Genomic DNA, 23,278 nt, shown 5'->3' on the forward strand with positions numbered 1-23,278 from the left:
TGGAGGGAGGCAGATGTTCACTGCGTGCCCGCCGACCAGTCAGCCTGGGCTCTGTCCCCTCTGGGGGCTCACAGATGTAGGGCCTGCTCCCCAGGCAGCAGCAGGGCCTGGGGACACTTGCCCCTGTCCCTCACCACCTCTAGGAAGCAGTGCCGCGTACAGTGGTCAGTGACAGCTTGTAGCTCCGGTTTCTCTTGAGAGTGAAGTTCATTGTCACAGGCCAGAGCTGACTAATGTTTAAACTGAAGATTGTCCCCAGTGTCATTAAGGACTTCCTGCTGAGCAGGTGCGAACATGGCACGCGCCCAGGCCATGTACCTCTGCTTCAGAGGGGATGGCAGGAGGTACGCCCCTTTACCAAAGAAGTGGCTCAGGCTCCTTAATGGGCAAATGTGGGCAGATATTTGGGGCAGACAAGCCTTTTGGAACCCCTCCCCAGCTCTGGGGAGTCTCACTGTTTGAGGGGTTGAACCTGTTTTACCTTTCATAAATCTCAGAGGAGCCCGACCGGAACATTGCAGTGTCAGGGGAAGGGGATTGTAGAGTTTCTAAAGGATGCATCCACCTTGCGTCGCAAGAGACACATGTGCTGCTTGGCCCTATTGGGAGAAGCCAAGCAGAAAGGACCAGTGGCCTCTCTGGGCATCAGAGCATCCAGGTCACCGTTCCTATCATTGAGACTTGGGGAGGGCTGGCAGGGGCACAGTAGACCCTACATTCCTTTCCGTGGTCTCTGTGATGGGTCATAACCTCCATGGCCAAGTAGTTGAGAAAAGCCCAATGAACCATATCCCCATGCTTCCAGCCTTCATGTTCCATGCAGAGGCATCTCACAGGATGCTCTTTGGTGTTGTGGGTAGCCACCAGGCAGGTGTACTCATTTTTGGCCAGAGATAATGTCGTCATCAGAGCCTCACAACAAATCGGTTAGTAGTTCGTGTGTGTATGGTTGAACAGCAAGCGTTCCAGCAAGTGACACTAGTGCCTGCAAATGGACATGTGAACTTTTCTTTGAGATGGGACAATGTTAATGTGATTATGCTGCAGGAAATGGAGAACCGTCAGTTGCGTTTGAAGAGTAAGTCGGTTCCATTCATCAGGAGATGAAGAACGGGTGTGTGGGAAGTTTAGAAAAAGAAGGATCAGTAGGTGGGACCATGCAAAGGTCAATCTTGAGTCTACCGAGATTTTATACGTTTGAAAGGAATGAAAATTAGTACGTAGAATTTTAAGATATAAAGGCAGTAAGGAGGGGACCTAATTTGAAAACACGGAGGAGTAGCTTAGGAGCACGAACAGAAAATCCAAGTTAAAAATTCACCCACCCTCCTTTCATGGGGAGTGTGGGTTCCTGGAAGTGGGAAGGAAGAGAACACAGTTCTGCCTCAGCCCTTGGGATTGAAATGGACAAACATTGTCAGAAACTTACATGGATACCAAAGTTCCTGGGGGGTTCTATTAGCAGGTTTGCAGGTTAAGAAAGTTTCAATGAGTTTACCCATCAGAACCCAGATCGTCATCGACACAGTATGGGTGAGAATTTGGACAATTCCGTGGGGGGAAATACAATAAGAAGGACCTCTGCAACCCACCCACTCTTCTTACTCTTTCCGAACTATGAAATTAACTCCGCCCAAGGAGGTGGCATAGTTTTGAAAATGAAAAAACATGACAGTGGCATCAAACCAGAGTTCTCGCATGTCTGTTGATTAACTCATGGGCAAAATTTGAACCTCTTGGAACTTCCATTTTGCCAGTTGTCAGGTGGGCATGATGTTGTCATGCAGGGTTATTGGTAGGATTAGAAAACTGTTGTCAGATAGTTTTTAAAGTAAGCTTTTAATAAGGCTTTCCTAAGCAATGTAGATGATGATGGTGGCGGTGATTATCTAGGTTAGGGAAGCTTCATTCTTTTCACAATAACCCATCTTTCCGGGGAAGGGAATTGTTCTCTAGGCTGAAACCTTGCACCTACAGTGAAGCACAGAATAACCTGCATCTTGGCCAGGTTCTGTCTCCAGCCTTGAGTATTTATCTGTCCAACGTGTGCAGCTCAATGATGGGAAGATGTGTAGACCATTTCATCTGCTTAAGGTAGGGAGATGCAGCCAGTTAGGAACAATCACTAAAGCTAAAAGAAGGAGAAGGGAATTTTCTTGGTGAAAATGTAGAAATTGTTTTTATATCATTCACAGCTATAAATAGAGAAATGTTTGCCGTAAATGGATTTCCTGCAGGGCAAAGTTCTATCATATCACTGTGACCGGGAGGACACGTATCTGTTTCTGTTCAAAATGATGTAAAAAGACACAAAGAATTACCTGTGACACATTGGATTGGATTGAGAATATTAATCAGCTATGTTCATTTCCCCTGTTTGTTCATGCCTTCTGACTGCCCACTGCATGAAGTGACAGTCTTCCATCGCCTTTTATGATGTCCACGGTGTGATTTTAAGTTACCTGTCCAGTGGCTGCATTCCATTCACCCCTCACATCTGGGTTTGAATCCTGGCTCCTTCAGTCCCTGGCTTTGAGAGTTGGGCAAGTTGTTGAACCTTGTTGAGTTCAGTTTCCTCATCTGTAAACTGGGGATAAATACTAATAACGTAGATTTGTATTAGTTTCCCATTGCTGCTGTAATAGAGTACCAGAAACTTAGTGGCGTAAAGCAAAACAAATTTATTATCTTATAGTTCTGGTGAAAAGCTCTGAAGTGGGTCTTACAGGGCTAAAATCAAGATGTTGCACGGCTGTGTTCCTTCTGGAGCGTCTCAGGGAAAACCTGTTCTTTCCCTTGCAAGCTTCTAGACGCTGCCTCATGACCCTTTTTGCATCACTGACCGCTGCTTCTGGAGTCCCATGTCCTTCTCTGATTCTGACCCTCCTGCCTCCCTCTTATAAAGACCCTTGTGATTACACTGGGTCACCCGGGTAATCCACGGTACTCTCCCTGTTTTAAGTCCCTTCACCTCATCACAGATGCAAAGTCCCTTTTGCTATGAAGCTAATATTCACAGGTTCCAGGGGTTAGGACGTGGACATCTTTAGGAGACACTATTCTGTCCATCGAAGGAGGCTGCAGTGTTGTGAATAGAAATGATGTGTTTTGTAGCTCTATACGCGCCCTCACACACATGTGTTCTTCCCATTGCGCTGTGCCCCATAAATTACCCTCTTCCCGCACTCCCCTCATGTGTATCAGCTGCCGCGTTGTTCTGCTTTTGTCTGCTTGCCTTTCTTGACCTCCCTCCATTTCCCTGACGTTTGTGTCTGTTGAAACACACTCATACTTCAATTCCCCCTTCCCCCAGAATGAGTTCCCTAATGTTATGTATGAATGACCTCTATGAAGAAGAGGTTTTCTTCAAAAAGCTATTGAATTTCTGCATTGGTGAAGGTGTCCAGGCTAATGGTGAGCCAGGTAGAGAGGCTGAGTCACCAGTTCACACCAGCCCTATTTGGATGGACGGTTATCCATCCAGCACAGGCGTGAACTTGGCTCTGTAATGGGATTGTAGCTGACGTTTTGTCAATAGGGTATATAGCTAGGACAAGCCTTCAATTAGCTGGATAGTCATTTTGCATAGATGATTATTGGTTATTCTCTGTCCTTTTCCAAAAATTTCTCTGCTTCATTAAATAACTTTTAATGGAAAAACAGTGCATGTACATGCACTGGGTATATAGTAAAATGGGTAAAAAGGAAGAAGACTCCCAACCAGCCTCATTCTTGGGCCTCTCCCTGGAGGCAATAATTTTACTTGCTTCTTGTCTGTCTTCTGAGAGATTGCGTGTGCGTGCACGTGCGCCTACGTGTTATGCAAACAGGAACACAGTAGACAATTTGCACCTTTATTTTTTCACTTAACAGTGTATCTTGGGGATACTTCCATATTAGCACACATAAGTCTACTTAATTATTTTAAATGACTGCATAGTACTCCATTCTATTTTTAGGTTGCAGTTTACTTCATCAGTTCCCGGTTGGTGGACACAAGCAGAATTCATTCTGTTTCCCTTCACTTTATTGGGCTTCACTGCATTTTCTACTAAGTGGAAGGTTTGTTGCAACGCTGGGTTGAGCAAGTCTGTTGGCGCCATTTTTCTAACAGCATTTTCTTACTTTGTGTCTCTGTGTCACATTTTGGCAATGCTCACGATATTTCAAACGTTTTTCACTATTAACGTGTTTGTGATGGTGATCAGTGATCTTTGATGTCACTGTTGGCAAAAGATGACAGCTCACTGAAGGCTCAGATGATGGTTAGCATTTTTTAGCAATGAATATTTTAAAATTAAGGTATGTGCCTTGTTTTTTTAGACATAATGCTATTGCACACTTAATAGACTACAGTACTGAGTAAACATAACTTTTACGTGCGCTGGGAAACCAAAGAATTCGTATGACTTGCTTTATTGCTATTTTCGCTTCATTTTGGTGTTCTCAAACCAAACCCGCAATATCTCTGAGGTGTGACGATATTTAGGATATTTCCAGTGTTTCGCTACTTCAAACTTTTATTGATTTTTTTTAAACCAGATTATAATAAGCCTCCTATTTTCTTTCTGTAGATACAGCCAAATATCCCTTTCACGTAGTAATTATTATACCAGTAAGGACTCTATTATTTAATGGGGGAGCTTGAAAGAATGAGTACCTTGATGTGTGAGTTTGGTTGGCATGGAGCTCAAAGGCATTTCCCTTCAAGTGCTACGTCTGCCCTGAACAAGAATTAAAAGAAGTTTAAAAGAGGGTTTAAAACTATGAGCCCATCAGGGGCTCCCAGTGAGTAGAAATGGCCATGTGAGGGATGGCCAGCTGGGATTAACCATAAATGTCCATCCCGGCTTTGGGATTATGGTTTTGCCCACCACTTGACGATGATGTACCCCAGCCTCTCCAAAGCCTGTGTATTTGGCGTCAGGAGGATGCTGGATCTTCGTAGCAGTCACAGGATCAGGGGACACAAGTCCGCTAGTTCTGGTTTCCCTGCCATGATGGGTGGGAGTGAGAAAGGGCAGGGTCATTCTGAAGAGCCACCCCTGTAGGGAGAATCTTGGTCAAACAGGAGATCTGTGAAGGCTGCAGGTCTAGGAGGTCTGCATGGTTGACAAAGGAATCTGGAAAATATACTGGGAGTTCCAGTTTCATCCAAGTCATCACGCCTATCGTCCAAGTAAAGTGGATTCTTGCAACAGATGCATACATGCCCCACAAGGACACCTTCTGTGCCTTTTAGTGTTGCTAGCCTTTTAGCTGAGGCTACAAGGACACTCTATAATTCCGGAAGTAATGCCACCACCTTCAAAAACCAGGCTTCCATGAATACTCCCTGTGAATGATGTGCTGAGAAAAAGTGCCCGACTCACTAGGGTTCCAGATCGACCTTTCACAAGTGACTGGGGAAGAGCAGAGAGAAAACACGGGACCGCAGCAAAGAAGTGAAGGGGAAAAGTTGTGCTATTAAATGAAGCGTGTTCTTTAAAATATGACAGGAGGCATTCAATTGGAATTTATTTCTCTTCCTCATTTGGATCAGTGACGCAATTAGCGGGAAAGATTTACCGCCACAGAAAAACCGTAAGAAACCCAACATGTCACCCGCAAGACCATGCTGGTGTTTTGCAGCTTCCCCTGGGACAAGCATTGTCATCACTTGCTCCAGTGGTTTTAGAGGCAGGGATGTAATACTTGGAGTGAGAATTGATCCGGGCAATAATCAGGCTAATCGGGTGAATGCTAAAGAACATTTCATCATGGTTCTTGAAGCTGTTATAGAATCTGGTGGCTAATCATTGTGGAATTTGCCAGTTGAAGAGGGGATTTCTGGGTGAAAAAGAACAGCTGCTTTTAGCAGGAATCCCCCTATTCCTATGCATGATTTACTAAAGTTAAGAAGATGTCTCTGATTTGAACTGGTTGGTGAGACACGGGTTGCAATTAATAAGGGCTTGGGGGGCTTCACTGGTGGCGCAGTGGTTGAGAGTCCGCCTGCCGATGCAGGGGACACGGCTTCGTGCCCTGGTCCGGGAAGATCCCACCTGCCGCGGAGCGGCTGGGCCCGCGAGCCATGGCCGCTGAGCCTGTGCGTCCGGAGCCTGTGCTCCGCAACGGGAGAGGCCACAGCAGTGAGAGGCCCGCGTACCGGAAAATAAAAAAAAGTATAATAAGGGCTTGGGGTTATACATCATTTTTTAAAAGAAAGTTTGCATTATTTCTAGCTCAAGCATCTACATGAACTAACATGACTTACTGTGTAATTGTCAAGTGGAGGGTTTGGGAAGACACACTTGACGTAATAGACGTTATATCTAAGTGGGATGCCAATTTTCATGCAAACATATTTGTTCTTGAAGTGAGACTTTTTTGGGCTTCTCTGGAGGCACAGTGGTTGAGAGTCCGCCTGCCGATGCAGGGGACACGGGTTCGTGCCCCGGTCCGGGAAGATCCCACATGCCGCGGAGCGGCTGGGCCGGTGAGCCATGGCCGCTGAGCCTGCGCGTCCGGAGCCTGTGCTCCGCAACAGGAGAGGCCACGACAGTGAGAGGCCCGCGTATCGCAAAAAAAAAAAAAAAAAAAAAAAAAAAAAAAAATGGAGGAAGTGAGACTTTTTGCTTTGCTTGCTAGTCAGAGCTTTATTCACATGGGGCATGGCTTTCTTCAGGCCAGTGGGCTGAATTAGTACAAAATGTCTTGAGTGGTATATGAATTAATGGAGATATTTAAGTGAAGATTCTACCAGAAAGAGTTAATGCCACTTCTAAAATTGCTGAATTTCTGGCTGGAGAGTTTAGACATTGAGACCATCTGACTCCACTACTGTTATTATCTATTTGGATTCTCTGGGGTCAGTACGACTCCTCTTGGGGTGAGCAGACAGGTTTTCCTATTTTAAGAATTGATTCTGCTCTGGAACAATAGGTCTCAAAGGCACCTGTCAGTTTCTTTATCGTTTGAAGCCAAATATTACCAACTTCATTTTCTGCTGTTTAGGTTTTTTTCATTTTTTTTCCCCATCAGCCCTTAATATTGTCCTGGCCTGACACTGGGGAAAATAGTAGGCTTAGTGGAAAAGAACATTTTAATTTTTGGTCCAAAGCCTGGCATAACGTCTGTCTGTCCAGTTGCACGTCGCAGTAGTGGCAATGGGTTAGAGGCGATGCTATTAACAAAGATAATAACACAGCCAATCTGATTTGTAAGTAGAACGATTCAAAAGCATGGAAAGGCAGTGACACAGCAATAGCTGACTCTTAAGGTAATAGGGCAGATCATTTCAGCACCATCTGATTACGTCTTGGTCTAATTTGGGATGGATATAATTTTATCAAGCGACCGCTTTAGTGTACTGTCGTGAGTCAGAAAGACAGCTCTGGAATTCCTGATTCTGCCTGAAAATCAGAGTCATCTTTTGGAGGTTTTGCCGGTTCAATTGGACGGACATTTGGGGAGCACCAAAAATGTGCAAGTCACAGCAGGTGGTCAGAGACTCAGTGTTTGTAGATTTTGTGATTAAATTGCTCTCGTTTGACAGAAGAGTTTATTTTAAAATTATGTGCACTTAGGGGAGCCGGCACATCAGCTACTCTTCTTCGATACTAACTGATGTTTGTTCTTAGCAACTTCGTGTTGTAGATCATAGAAATAGGGAAAGCAGAATCCAGAGATCCTTTATTTAAAAAAAAAAAAAATTGAAGTATAGTTGATTTACAATATTGTGTTAGTTTCAGGTGTACAGCAAAGTGATTTAGTTGTACATATGTACGTATTACTTCATTAGAGGTTTTCCATTATAGATTATTACAAGGTATTGACTACAGTTCCCTGTGCTCTACAGTAAATCCTTGTTTATCTACTTCATATATAGTGGTGTATATCTGTTATCCTTTACTCCTAATTTATCCCTCCTCCTTGTAGATTCTTGTTTTTACTTTTTATGATCATAAGTGGTAGTGAGTAGTTGTGTTATCTAGCGTTATCTGTGGGAGTGGCTTAGCTCTGAGTTCTGCCCACAATATATAGCAGTGGATCTGGAGGTAAAGTGCTCTAGGAATTTTCTTTAACAACTGGAAGGTAAATTTCTAGTTGTGGTTCACAAAACCCTTAAATGTCTGTTTTTAAGCCAAGGCATCCTCAGCACACATGGATTTTGTGCTGCTTTTCCAGGGAGCTCAGAAATATAAGGAATTTCCAGAGCCCTACCCACTTCTTTGCTTGCCCTTCCACTGGTAAGTTGAGAGTAAGGATCATTTCATTCGTGGAGGGTTGGGTGCCGGTCCTCAGCTGGGCTTCATAGCACGGATAGTCTATAGCATGGATAGTTCATTACTACGCCAGGGTTCCATTCTTACAACTGACTAGATAAAGCAAAAAACGAAGCAGCCTTTTTTCAGAGCCATCATTTATGAAGTGAGAAGCAAAAGTAGTTGCTTAGAATCCTTTAGTGAATATAGAAAATGTGACGTTTTCCTCGAGTCTTGGAAATTCTACTCTCAAAGGATTGTTTCTTTTCTCCTGGGTTCCTGGCTTACAGTCAAAGCAAGGTGCCTCCAGATGATGACGTGATTTGCTCTGAAATGTGGACGAAAAGGGGGAAGGATTCAGCTTTTGTAATTTGTACAGCTTATCTTCAGGCGATGAAAATATTTAGCATTTCAAGAATTTTTTCTTTGACCTTTTTAGGAATTCATCCGAGGTTTAATTTAGATGGAAACTTGGTGTTTTTTAAAAAATAGAATAGCTTTCTTTAAATAGCAAAGAAATATCTTGTCACAACGTGAAACAATACAATTTTCGAGTCACTGGAATTTTTACTTCTCCCACGATTATGCATTTCCTAGAGTCCTTTCTCTAAAAATCTGCTTTCTTATTGTTCCTACCAAATTTTACTTCTATAACCAGGATAAGGGGGAGAAGTATCATACCATAAATTCACAAATAGTGACGTCAGGATCATCGAACTGTAATCTATGACTTAAGCATTAAGGTACATAGTGTACAGTGTAAAGTATATCTGGAGAGACTCTAAGAATTTTTACGCTTCAGGAGAAACCTTTGAGGATCTCTCTGCATAGGCTTGCATAGACATTTAGAGGAATGCATTGTGAAGGAGGAAAGGGACAGTATTTTCTCCTCTACACTGAGGGCAAGGTCATTGGCGCACGTCATTTACTTTGTGTCTCTATAGCACAGGGAGGAATCCAAGGAGAGCCCCAGATAATGGTGATCAAACTGCCTTGGACGTCAGTTGGTGCCAATATTGTTAGGAATAGAGACACAGAAGAGAATGACTTAGGACTTCTGCTCGCATCAGGCAAGCACACGAAAGACCACCACGGCATGTGTAAGTAGGGCAATGACGGTATAAGCCAAGTGTGTGACCCTCATTCTGTCTGGTGGAAGACAATTGAGAAAGCCTTCAAAGGTTAGGATATATAATATATCAGCTAGGCCCTTCAACATTTATAATGGAATATACTTCTATTTATAATGGAATTGTGCCAAGCAGAAAGAAAAAGGAACGGCATTCAAGGAAAGGGGGAGGTGGGGGAGGAATCGAACCCAGGCCAGTGGTGTGAAAGGGCATGGGTGTATTTGGGAAATGCCAGCTGACCTTTGCCGTTGGGTGGAGGTGATGTGTGTGTGCATGGTGGGGCGAGTTTGTGTTGGGGAGGATAGCTTGGTGGTAGATGAGCCTTCAGGTTGGGGTCAGCTTGGGGAGAGCTTTGAATGCCGTGGAAACTTGCAAAGGAGTTTAAACTTTATCCTGTGTAGACATAAAACCTCAGTGTTTTAAGTAGGGTAGCCACATAGTCAGGTCTTTGCTTTGGAAAAGTAATTCCAGGAGCAGGTAGGAGATAACGGTGGAAGGTAGGCTTGCTGAGGGCAGAGGGGCCAGGAGGGAGTGCTGGGAGCAGTCCTGAGTGAATAAAGGAATGCGAACCAGAGCAGTGGTGTAGGGATGGACCAACAGACAGGCATCTGAGAATCATTTTAGCGGAAAGCTGGATATACTTGGTGATGGAAATGAGAGAGGGATGACATAGAGTTCTAGGCTGGATTCCTGAATCTATAGAGAAGAGACTATGTAGGAGAGAGAAGTTTGGGGATGAAGATACTGTGTTTTGCTTTGGTTATGGTGCTCTCGAGAGGCTGCTCGGGGGTTTCAGCTGGAGAACCCAAGTAGGCAGCTGGAAAGATGAGATTTGCACAGGAGATGAGATGAGAGATGTTCAAATTTAGACCAAGGTTAGGGGGCCATGAGGAGATAGGTGGTGTGGAAACAGCAAACACCAGATTTCCCGGGGGTGGGTGTAGAATAGGATGAATGCAGGGCTGAGGATGCAGCCTCGGAGCTCGCTGATGTTTGATTGGAAGAAGAGGAAGAGGCAGCGATGGAGGGAAGCTGGATGTAAAGGTGGAAGGAGAGAGCTGCCGTAGAACCAAGAAGAAGGGAGTTTTAGGAAGGAGGCCGAGGCCATCAGAGGTCACACAAGAGACCAACAGGATGAGCAGCAAGAAGAAGGCACTGCATTTAGCATTTGGGAGAACCCCCTCCCCTTCCCAGGGTCCCAGGGGCCCAGCCCTCCTGGTTCCAGTCAAGGGATGACACGGGGAGAAGTCAGATTGTGGAGGGGGGGATGTGGGGGATGCCAGGCAGGAGCGGCCACTGCACAGACTGCGTTTCAAGATGCAAGTGTGGGGCTTCCCTGGTGGCGCAGTGGTTGAGAGTCCTCCTGCCAATGCAGGGGACACGGGTTCGTGCCCCGGTCTGGGAAGATCCTACATGCGTGGAGCGGCTGGGCCCGTGAGCCATGGCCGCTGAGCCTGCACGTCTGGAGCCTGTGCTCCGCAACAGGAGAGGCCACAACAGTGAGAGGCCCGCGTACCGCAAAAAAAAAAGACGCAAGTGTGGCTCAGTCTGGCTGGAAGGCTCTACCACTCAGGTTTAAATGCCCAAAGCTTGTATTTTTCAGCTCAGGGAGTGCAACGTGCTTTGACCTCCTTGTATTTTTATAACGTGGTAACTCTCTGTCCTTGCTTGTGTTCTTAGGGGTTTATTTCCTTGGGTTGTCTGGAGGCTTTCTGGCTCCCAGATAATTTTTCTTGCTGTCTTCCCTCCTACGACCAGCACCCCCTCTCTCCCTCCCCGCTACCCCATTCCCACCTCACACAGGCAGACACACACATCACTTTGTTGTGTAATTACATTGAAAGTGCCCTAGCTCTCCATTCTTGAGTTTCTGCTTCTGATGTTTATTTAGCTTTCTTAGAACAGGGAAAGTATCTTCCAGTGATTTCTGTTTATTGCGGGAACAATAACAATTTATGCTAATCTTATATGCCCCTAAGAAGACTAGAGACCTCTGTCTTTGGAAAGCTTAAAGCCGGAGTAAATGCACACATTGGCTCAAAGAGGAAGCGAGGTGGATTTGCACTCTCGGGGCAGAGCGGGAGGACAGCTCACCCAAAGGCAGCGTCTGACCCTCCCTTGCTGTCACGTGCCACGCTTGTGGGGAAGACCGCCTGCTAGCAGCCCAGCAGAGTGTCTTGAAAAGGACCTGGGAAGGGTTAGGAAGCATACGTTTTCTTTTCTGACCCTTACTACCTGAGCCTCAGTATCTTCATCTGTAAAACAGAGGGGGCAGTAACTTCTTGGGCTGCTGTACGAATTGGGTTTGTTGATAGGGGCCAAAGCACTTTGTAAAGGTCAAGTGGTGCACAGCATCCAGCACCTCCAGTTACTCATATAACTTCTTTCTCCTTTAGGGAGGTAATGAGTGAAAAAGCTTATCGTATGTTTCCAATGTAACCATTTTTAAGCATGCAATTCAGGGGCATTAAGGACATTCACACTGTTGTGTAACCATGGCCATTATTCATCTTCTGAAGAACTTTTTCATCTTCCCAAATGGAAACTCTGTCCCCATAACTCCCCATTCCCTCCTCTCCCATCCCCTGACACCCACCATACTACTCTCTGTCTCAATGAATTTGACTATTTTAGGTACTTTGTATAAGTGGAATCGTACAGGATTTGTCCTCTTGATTCTGGCCTGTTTCCCCGAGCATAATGTCTTCAGGGTTCATCCATGTCGTAGCCTGTGTCAGAATTCCATTCCTTTTTATGGCTGAATAATATTTCATTGTATGTTTATACCACAATTTGTTTATCCTTTTATCCATCAATGGATAATTGGGCTGTTTCTACCTTTTGGCTATTGTGAATAATGCTGCTATGAACATGGGTGTCCAAATACTGTTTGAGTCCCAGCTTTTGATTCTTTGGGGTGTATACACAAAAGCGGAACTGTAGGCTGAGTTTCATTCTGGTAGGACGGGAATATATCCTTGGCTTTGTGACTCTACTTAGTAACCGTGGAGTCACAAGGGGCCTCGTTCGTTGTCAAGTCCCAGCTGCTTAGCTCACGAGGCCCTTTGCGTGTCTATGTCCCCTTGTCCTGCCCTCGCTGTGGGGTCACAGACAGTTCATCCCTCCCTCTCAACATCAGGGACAAAGACAGAGAAGGCTTCGATCCAAGAACACCATGTGTCACCTTGGCCTCAGCTGCCCGCAGCCGCCCACCAGCACTGGCTCTGATGGAGACCTCCAGCCCCCTCCCCATTGTCATGGGCCAAGGGGTTGATTCAGGAGAAACCGCACTTCTCACTCTGTCTCTGGGAGGAATTGATCTGCAGAGCAAGGAAGCACTTCTCTCATGTGTGCCCGACAGCTCAGCAGAATACCTCCTCTGCATTGGCCAAAGTCTGTTACTATTTTTACAGACTCTGAACAGGAAGGAGCTCAGGGGGACACAGAGAGGGCAAGGGGACAGCCAAGGGGGAGAGGTCTGCCTGCAGTTCTCAGCTCAACTTCTGGCTGCTAAGGGGCTTCTCCACCTTTTGGAAAATGGGCACAGTAAATCTGACAGACTCAGGAGAGAAACTGCTGGAGTGTCATCAGCATCAGGGACCCAAGAGACAAATGGGGCAACTGGAAATGAATGCATGGAATCCATGGCATAAAATCACCTTTGGTGCTACCCTAATGTTCGTAGCAGCACTATTTACAATAGCCAAGACATGGAAGCAACCTAAAGGTCCATGGACAGATGAATGGATAAAGAAGATATGGTACATATATACAATGGAATATTACTGAGCCATAAAAAAGAATGAAACACTGCCATTTGCAGCAACACAGATGGACCTAGAGATTATCATACTAAGTGAAGTAAGCCAGCCAGAGAAAAACAAATACCATATGATATCACTTATATGTGGAATCTAAAATATGATACAAATGAACTTATCTATGAAACAGAAACAGACTCATAGACATAGAGAACAGACTTGTGGTTGCCAAGGGGGAGGAGGGAAGAGGGATAAATTAGGAGTTTGGGATTAACAGATCTACACTACTATGTATAAAATAGATAAACAATGAGGACCTACTGTATAGCACAGGGACTATACTCAGTACCTTGTAATAACCTATAATGGAAAAGAATTTGAAGAAGAATATATATACGTATAAGTGAATCCCTTTGCTGTACACCTGAAACTAACACAACCTTGTAAATTAACTATACTTCAGTAAAAAAAAAAAAAAAAAAATCACCCGTGGTGCTAGAATCCTGGTCTTTCCTCACTGATTTTTTCTTGTCTCTAACGTGGATCTTGTTCCACTTCCTGGAGGACAGCGAAAGGGAGCAGGTCCATAGCCGTCCATGTTTCTTCCATCTAAGAACCCTCACTGGGAGAAGAATCCGCCTCAGTCCATCCCCGAGACAGACGTGAGGGAGAGGGGAAGCTCCTGGCTGGGGATTCCCTCAAGTTGTTATGAATTGGCTTTTTTGGGCGAAAGCCATTGGCAGTGACCAAATGCCACTGGGAATGTCTGATGCCGTATATCACTCTGTGATAAATATGTCCTGGGTTTTATGTATTTCTAGTTCATAATTGCTGTTCTGGCTGAGTCAAATATGAGGCATGTGGTGGGAGACTCCAACTTGGCCAATGCTTGTGAGCAGAGGATCTTTGTTCTGACATGTTCCACTTGGTTCTTTCGTTGAATGCCTACCTTCTGCCCCTCCAGTATCTATAATTAGATACAGACCTTGAAGATAGACAGACTCATCTCTCCAGAGTTAGGGTTCAGGAGGAACACTTGCCCCGAAGACTCACAGTTAATTGCACTAAGTGGAGTGAATTCCTTTCACTGGAAAGGATTTAAAATATATATATTCGTCTTCCTTTGGTCCAGGACAGATGCCTGTCCCTGTCAGATGGCACAAGAGGGGGAGAGAAAAGTCCGTTCTTGCATAGGCATCTCTCTTTTTTTTAAAATTAATTTTTATTGGAGTCTAGTTGATTTACAATGTTGTGTTTCTGCTGTACAGCAAAGTGAATCAGTTATACATATATCCACTCTTTTTTATTTTATTTATTTGTTTGAATTTTATTTAATTTATTTTTTTATACAGCAGGTTCTTATTAGTCATCCATTTTATACCCATCGCTGTATACATGTCAATCCCAATCTCCCAATTCATCACACCACCACCACCACCACCCCGCCGCTTTCCCCCACTTGGTGTCCATACATTTGTTCTCTACATCTGGGTCTCAATTTCTGTCCTGCAAACTGGTTCACCTGTACCATTTTTCTAGGTTCCACATATGTGCATTAATATTCGATATTTGTTTTTCTCTTTCTGACTAACTTCACTCTGTATGACAGTCTCTAGATCCATCTACATCTCTACAAATGACCCAATTTCGTTCCTTTTTATGGCTGAGTAATATTCCATTGTATATACGTACCACATCTTCTTTATCCATGCATCTGTCAAGGGGCATTTAGGTTGCTTCCATGACCTGGCTATTGTAAATAGTGCTGCAGTGAACATTGGGGTACATGTGTCTTTTTGAATTATGGTTTTCTCAGGGTATATGCCCAGTAGTGGGATTGCTGGGTCATATGGTAATTCTATTTTTAGTTTTTTAAGGAACCTCCATACTGTTCACCATAGTGGCTGTATCAATTTACATTCCCACCAACAGTGCAAGAGGGTTCCCTTTTCGCCACACCCTGTCCAGCATTTGTTGTTTGTAGATTTTCTGATGATGCCCATTCTAACTGGTGTGAGGTGATACCACGCTGTAGTTTTGATTTGCACTTCTCTAATAACTAGTGATCTTGAGCAGCCTTTCATGTGCTTCTTGGCCATCTGTATGTCTTCTTTGGAAAAATGTCTATTTAGGTCTTCTGCCCATTTTTGCATTGGGTTGTTTGTTTTTCTAATATTGAGCTGCATGGGCTGTTTATATATTTTGTAGATTAATCCTTGGTCTGTTGATTCGTTTGAAAATATTATCTCCCATTCTGAGGGTGGTCTTTTCATCTTGTTTGTAGCTTCCTTTGCTGTGCAAAAGCTTTTCAGTTTCATTAGGTCCCATTTGTTTCGTTTGTTTTTATTTCCATTACTCTAGGACGTGGATCAAAAAAGATCTTGCTGTGATTTATGTCAAAGAGTGTTCTTCCTGTGTTTTCCTCTGAGAGTTTTATAGTGTCAGGTCTTACATTTAGGTCTCGAATCCATTTTGAGTATATTTTTGTGTATGGTGCTATGGAGTGTTCTAATTTAATTCTTTTACATGTAGCTGTCCAGTTTTCCCAGTACCGCTTATTGAAGAGACTGTCTTTTCTCCATCGTATATCCTTGCCTCCTCTGTCATAGATTTATTGACCATAGGTGCGTAGGTTTATCTCTGGGCTTCTATCCTGTTCCATTGATCTATATTTCTGGTTTTGTGCCAGTACCATATTGTCTTGATTACTGTAGCTTTGTAGTATAGTCTGAAGTCAGGGAGTCTGCTTCCTCCAGCTCTGTTTTTTTCCCTAAAGACTGCTTTGGCTATTTGGGGTCTTTTGTGTCTCCATACAAATTTTAAGATTTTTTGTTCTAGTTCTGTAAAAAATGCCATTGGTAATTTGATAGGGATTGCATTGAATCTGTAGATTGCTTTAGGTAGTATAGTCACTTTCACAATATTGATTCTTCCAATCTAAGAACATGGTATATCTTTCCATCTCTTGGTATCATCTTTAATTTCTTTCATCAGTGTCTTAGAGTTTTCTGCATACAGGTCTTTTGTCTCCTTAGGTAGGTTTATTCCTAGGTATTTTATTCTTTTTGTTGCAGTGGTAAATGGGAGTGTTTCCTTAATTTCTCTTTCAGATTTTTCATCATTAGTGTATAGGAATGAGAGATTTCTGTGCATTAATTTTGTATCCTGCAACTTTACCAGATTCATTGATTAGCTCTAGTAGTTTTCTGGTGGCATCTTTAGGATTCTCTATGTATAGTATCATGTCATCTGCAAACAGTGACAGTTTTACTTCTTCTTTTCCAATTTGTATTCCTTTTATTTCTTTTTCTTCTCTGATTGCCATGGCTAGGACTTCCAAAACTATGTTGAATAATATTGGTGAGAGTGGACATCCTTGTCTTGTTCCTGATCTTAAAGGAAATACTTTCAGTTTTTCACCATTGAGAATGATGTTTGCTGTGGGTTTATCGTATACGGCCTTTATTATGTTGAGGTAGGTTCCCTCTATGCCCACTTTCTGTAGAGTTTTTATCATAAATGGGTGTTGAATTTTGTCATAATCTTTTTCTGCATCTGTTGAGATGATCATATGGTTTTTATTCTTCAACTTGTTAATATGGTGTATCACATTGATTGATTTGCATATATTAGAATCCTTGCGTCCCTGGGATAAATCCCACTTGATCATGGTATATGATCCCTTTAATGTGCTGTTGGATTTGGTTTGCTAGTATTTTGTTGAGGATTTTTGCATCTATATTCATCAGTGATGTTGGTCTGTAATTTTCTTTTTTTGTAGTATCTTTGTCTGGTTTTGGTGTTAGGGTGATGATGGCCTCATAGAATGAGTTTGGGAGTGATCCTTGCTCTGCAATTTTTTGGAAGAGTTTGAGAAGGATGGGTGTTAGCTCTTCTCTAAATGTCTGATAGAATTCACCTGTGAAGCCATCTGGTCCTGGACTTTTGTTTGTTGGAAGATTTTTAATCACAGTTTCAATTTCATTACTTGTGATTGTTCTGTTCATATTTTCTGTTTCTTCCTGGTTCAGTCTTGGCAGGTTATACCTTTCTAAGAACTTTTCCATTTCTTCCAGGTTGTCCATTTTATTGGCATAGAGTTGCTTGTAGTAGTCTCTTAGGATGCTTTGTATTTCTGCAGTGTCTGTTGTAACTTCTCCTTTTTCATTTCTAATTTTATTGATTTGAGTCCTCTCCCCCTTTTTCTTGATGAGTCTGGCTAATGGTTTATCAGTTTTGTTTATCTTCTCAAAGAACCAGCTTTTAGTTTTATTGATCTTTGCTATTGTTTTCTTTGTTTCTATTTCATTTATTTCTGCTCTGATCTTTATGATTTCTTTCCTTCTGCTAACTTTGGGTTTTGTTTGTTCTTCTTTCTCTGGTTCCTTCTGGTGTAAGGTCAGATTGTTTATTTGAGATTTTTCTTGTTTCTTGAGGTAGGTTTGTATAGCTATAAACTTCCCTCTTAGAACTGCTTTTGCTGCATCCCATAGGTTTTGGATCATTGTGTTTTCATTATCATTTGTCTCTAGGTATTTTTTGATTTCTTCACTGATCTCTTGGTCATTTAGTAATGTATTGTTTAGCCTCCATGTGTTTGTGTTTTTTTCATTTTTTTTTCACTGTAATTCATTTCTAATCTCATAGCATTGTGGTCAGAAAAGATGCGTGATATGATTTCAATTTTCTTAAATTTACTGAGGCTTGAATTGTGACCCAAGATGTGATCTATCCTGCAGAATGTTCCGTGTGCACTTGAGAAGAAACTGTAATCTGCTGTTTTTGGATGGAATGTCCTATAAATATCAATTAAATCTATCTGGTCTACTGTGTTATTTAAAGCTTGTGTTTCCTTATTACTTTTCTGTTTGGATGATCTGTCCATTGGTGTAAGTGAGATGTTGAAGTCCCCCACTATTAGTGTGTTACTGTTGATTTCCTCTTTTATAGCTGATAGCAGTTGCCTTATGTATTGAGGTGCTCCTATGTTGGGTGCATATATATATATAATTGGTTTATCTTCTTCTTGGATTGATCCCTTGATCATTATATAGTGTCCTTCTTTGTCTCTTGTAACGTTCTTTATTTTAAAGTCTATTTTATCTGATATGAGTATTGCTACTCCAGCTTTCTTTAGATTTCCATTTGCATGGACTGTCTTTTTCCATCCCCTCATTTTCAGCCTGAATGTGTCCCTCGGTCTGAAGTGGGTCTCTTGTAGACAGCATATATATGGGTCTTGTTTTTGTATCCATTCAGCAAGCCTGTGTCTTTTAGTTGGAGCATTTAATCCATTCACGTTTAAGGTAATTATAGATATGTATGTTCCTATGACCATTTTCCTAATAGTTTTGGGTTTGTTTTTGTAGGTCCTTTTCTTCTCTTGTGTTTCCCACTTAGAGAAGTTCCTTTAGCATTTGTTGTAGAGCTGGTTTGGTGGTGCTGAATTCTCTTAGCTTTTGCTTGTCTGTAAAGGTTTTAATTTCTCCATCAAATCTGAATGAGATCCTTGCTGAGTAGAGTAATCTTGGTTGTAGGTTCTTCCCTTTCATCACTTTAAGTATATCATGCCACTCCCTTCTGGCTTGTAGAGTTTCTGCTGAGAAATCAGCTGTTAACCTTATGGGAGTTCCCTTGTATGTCATTTGTCATTTTTCCCTTGCTGCTTTCAATAATTTTTCTCTGTCTTTAATTTTTGCCAATTTGATTACTATGTGTCTCAGTGTGTTTCTCCTTGGGTTTATCCTGTATGGGACTCTCTGCACTTCCTGGACTTGGGTGGCTATTTCCTTTCCCATGTTAGGGAAGTTTTCGACTATAATCTCTTCAGATATTTTCTCTGGTCCTTTCTCTCTTCTCCTTCTGGAACCCCTATAATGCAGATGTTGTTGCATTTAATGTTGTCCCAGAGGTCTCTCAGGCTGTCTTCATTTCTTTTCATTCTTTATTCTGTTCCGTGGCAGTGAATTCCACCATTCTGTCTTCCAGGTCACTTATCCGTTCTTCTGCCTCAGTTATTCTACTATTGATTCCTTCTGGTATATTTTTCATTTCAGTTATTGTGTTGTTCATCTCTGTTTGTTTGTTCTTTAATTCTTCTAGGTCTTTGTTAAACATTTCTTGCATCTTCTCGATCTTTGCCTCCATTGTTTTTCTGAGGTCCTGGATCATCTTCACTATCATTATTCTGAATTCTTTTTCTGGAAGGTTCCCTATCTCTACTTCATTTAGTTGTTTTTCTGGGATTTTATCTTGTTACTTCATCTGGTACATAGCCCTCTGCCTTTTCATCTTGTCTGTCTCAGTGAATGTGGTTTTTGTTCCACAGGCTGCAGGATTGTCGTTCTTCTTGCTTTTGCTGTCTGCCCTCTGGTGGATGAGGCTATCTTAGAGGCTTGTGCAAGTTTCCTGATGGGAGGGGCTGGTGGTGGGTAGAGCTGACTGTTGCTCTGGTGGGCAGAGCTCAGTAAAACTTTAATCCGCTTGACTGCTGTTGGGTGGGTCTGGGTTCCCTCCTTGTTGGTTGTTTGGCCTGAGGCAACGCAACCCTGGAGCCTACCTGGGCTCTTTGGTGGGGCTAATGGCAGACTCTGGGAGGGCTCACGCCAAGGAGTACTTCCCAGAACTTCTGCTGCCAGTGTCCTTGTCTTCATGGTGAGCCACAGCCACCCCCCCACCTCTTCAGGAGACCCTCCAACACTAGCAGGTAGGTCTGGTTCAGTCTCCTATGCCGTCACTGCTCCTTCCCCTGGGTCCTGATGCGCACACAGTACTTTGTGCGTGCCCTCCAAGAGTGGAGTCTCTGTTTCCCTCAGTCCTGTCGAAGTCCTGCAGTCAAATCCTGCTAAATTTCAAAGTCTGATTCTCTGGGAATTCCTCCTCCTGTTGCCGGACCCCCAAATTGGGAAGCCTGACATGGGGCTCAGAACCTTTACTCCAGTGGGTGGACTTCTGTGGTACAAGTGTTCTCCAGTCTGTGAGTCACCCACCCAGCAGTTATGGGATTTGATTTTATTGTGATTGCGCCCCTCCTAGCATCTCATAGTGGCTTCTCCTTTGTCTTTGGATGTGGGGTATCTTTTTTTGGTGAGTTCCAGTGTCTTCCTGTTGATGATTGTTCACCAGTTAGTTCGGGTGTTCTTGCAAGAGGGAGTGAGAGCACGTCCTTCTACTCTGCCATCTTGAACCAATCTCCCCACTCTTTTTTAGATTCTGTTCCCATATAGGTCATTACAGAGTATTGAGTAGAGTTCCCTGTGCCAACCGTAGTTCTTTTTTTTTAAAAAATTTATTTACTTATTTTTGGCTGTGTTGGGTCTTCATGTCTGTGTGAGGGCTTTCTCTAGTTGTGGCAAGGGTGGGCCGCTCTTCATCACGGTGTATGGGCCTCTCACTATCGCGGCCTCTCTTGTTGTGGAGCACAGGGTCCAGATGCGCAGGCTCAGTAGTTGTGGCTCACGGGCCCAGCCGCTCCGCGGCATGTGGGATCTTCCCAGACCAGGGCTCGAACCTGTGTCCCCTGCATTAGCAGGCCGACTCTTAACCACTGCGCCACCAGGGAAGCCTCCAACCATAGTTCTTATTATCTGTTTTATATAGAGTACTGTGTGTATGTCAATCCCAAGCTCCCAATTTATCCCACCCCCACTTTTCCCCCTTGGTAACCATAAGTTTGTTTTCTACATCTGTGACTCTCTGTTTTGTAAATACGTTCATTTGTACCATTTTTTTAAGATGCCACATGCAAGCGATATCATATGATATTTGTCTTTCTCTGTCTGACTTCCTTCACTCAGTATGGTAGTCTCTAGGTCTACCCATGTTTCTGCAATTGACAATATTTTGTTCTTTTTTATGGCTGAGTAATATTCCATTGTATATATGTACCACATCTTCTTTATCCCTTCCTCCATTGCTTAGGCATCTCTTTGATGTTGGCTGAAGAACAAAGGCCCTGAGGGACCAATATTGGGATGACATTGGTCCTTCTAGTGGTTTCTTTTGATGTAGGAGAGTTTGTCTCTAGTCATAACTGTTTAGAAGCCTTGTTTGGTGTGTCTCAGAGGAAATGAGTCACTCCTGAAAATGTAGGGATAGAGAATGACTCGGTGGTTTTCCGTGGCCTGCGTGCACAAAGCCCAGGTTACAGAGGTCTGCAGCGGGCAGTGGAGGTGTCTGTTTTTGTTTGAGTTGTTAGAGAAGTTGTGCCCCAGTACAAGAGCAGCATCCAGGCATTGTCTGCTGGAAACAGACAAGGTGTCAGGTGGGGGGACAATGCAGCGTCTGGGGCTCGCAGACCACCTCTCTGAAGAAATGTAATCTCTGGCCCCGAATGTTCTGGTTACATTTTCAGTTTGGTGATGTGGCCTCACAGAGTTAGATTTCTGTTTTCCGGCAGGAAGTTCTCCCCACTCAGGGCATCATGTTTCTTTTTATTTGTTTGGTTGAAAAAAGAAACAAGCTGCTCGCTGCAGCCCTGCATGGCCTTGAAATTTAATTAACCTGTGTGGGTACCTTGCGTCACACACGTTAATTACACCCGTACCTATCTGTGAGAATTAATTACGGCTTTGCCAAGTGCTCTGAAATTTTCTTGGGAATGAAAGGGCCTGGGAGGAATCTAGACATTTCGGTGTTATCCTCTCGTCTGCTTGGGGGTGTGGGTGCTGACAGCTTCAGACGGACCTGATCTTTCCCGCAGGAACCTTTCTGGAGCTTTTCTGTTGCTCCCAAGTGACTGCTGCTTGGTTGTTGTGCAGGATGGCAGGTGCCCACACCCACGTGGGCATTCCTGTGTCCCTTTGCAAGAGGTCACACTTGCCTTTGTCTACCCTCTGCACAAAGAAGTTTGGTTGTGGCTGGTTAAAAAGTCACAGTGATGCCGGGAATTGTTCTTCTTGTTGTTACTCAGATTTTGGTAGTGGGATCAGAGGAGCTGTTGGGAATGCCCAGATCTCCTGAATCTAAGCCGCTTCTTTTTCTCCCTCTTTGTTCACAGCGGGGCATTTTCCGAAGTGGTCTTAGCTGAAGAGAAGGCAACTGGAAAACTCTTTGCGGTGAAATGTATCCCCAAGAAGGCACTGAAGGGCAAAGAAAGCAGCATAGAGAATGAGATTGCGGTCCTGAGAAAGTAAGTACCAGGAGGGACGGCCTCCTTCCCCCACCGCCCAGTGAATGATGCTCCAGGATGATCGGGCCTCTGGCCCACAGGAGGGAGGAGGCTGCCGGGAGCTGGCTGCCCAGTGGTCGGAGAGGGTGACAGGGATGCTGGCCCGCAGTGAGGGGTGGGCTTGTTAACCCTGACTGCCTTTCGTGCAGGGCGTCCAGAGCACTTTTCACATTATATAGCATTTCCTAATGTCTGTGCCAGTCATTTAGGTTGTTATTCTTTCCAAAGAACATGGCAGTCAGATGGACTCGGTTTTGAACCAAGACCCCGCCACCCCCTGCAGCTGGGTGACCTTGGGCTGGTTCCTGAGCTCTGAGCCTCCTCCATAAACTGGAGTTAACAGTATCCTCCCAGGTGTCCTCAGGATTAAGTGAGATGGCGCTTAGCAAGTGTTTGTTCAGCACCTGCTGCATAGTAAGTGCTCAATGAAAGGGTAGCTGCCGCTGCCACTGCCCCCAGTTACTATTCTTGTTTTCTTCTTGTTGTTGCTTTATTTTATAAGAAGGAGGTGAAGCTCAGAAATGGAAGTCACTTGTCCATCGCCTTGCAGCTCAGATGTGGCACAGTCAGGGAGGTAACCCCCCTCCCCCGCCCCACCAGTGTGATTTCCAGTCTTTGGTGGGTCTCCTGCTCTCTGCCACACACCTGGCACCTGGCACCCAGAGAGTGCCAGAGCTCACTGGTTACCTGCTTCACCTCTTCACTGAGTTTGATTTTGCTCCCCGTGTAATAGAACCTGGATGGGGTTCCTGGACCCAATTCCAAGGTGTGTGGCTCAGGGTTTTCCCACACCAGCAAACAATTCTTTGTTGCCAGCAGGGTGTCCAAGAGTTCACCTCAGTCCTGACACTGTCTACCCGGAGACAGAATCAGATCCCACAGGTGAAGGGCTCAGTCCCATGAGACCGCTCCCCCCTTCAGGCTCCAGTCTCAAGCTTGGGTTGTTACCTGTACTTCTGACCAACTGGTTAT

The 23,278-nt window shown here is 43.9% G+C and overlaps 1 protein-coding gene across 3 annotated transcripts in view; it reads left to right on the forward strand.

Annotated features, from left to right (window-relative positions):
- CAMK1D (calcium/calmodulin dependent protein kinase ID) overlaps positions 1 to 23,278 on the forward strand; it is a 415,759-nt gene that overhangs the window by 143,272 nt on the left and 249,209 nt on the right. For all 3 annotated transcript variants that reach the window (XM_082647881.1, XM_082647883.1, XM_082647882.1), the window contains exon 2: positions 22,136 to 22,267. In XM_082647881.1, coding sequence (XP_082504007.1) covers positions 22,136 to 22,267 — 132 coding nt within the window. The remainder of the gene's footprint in view (positions 1 to 22,135; positions 22,268 to 23,278) is intronic.

The sequence above is a fragment of the Grampus griseus genome, assembly GCF_964374135.1.
Source record: "Grampus griseus genome assembly, chromosome: 2".
In the NCBI taxonomy this organism is placed as follows: Eukaryota; Metazoa; Chordata; class Mammalia; order Artiodactyla; family Delphinidae; genus Grampus; species Grampus griseus.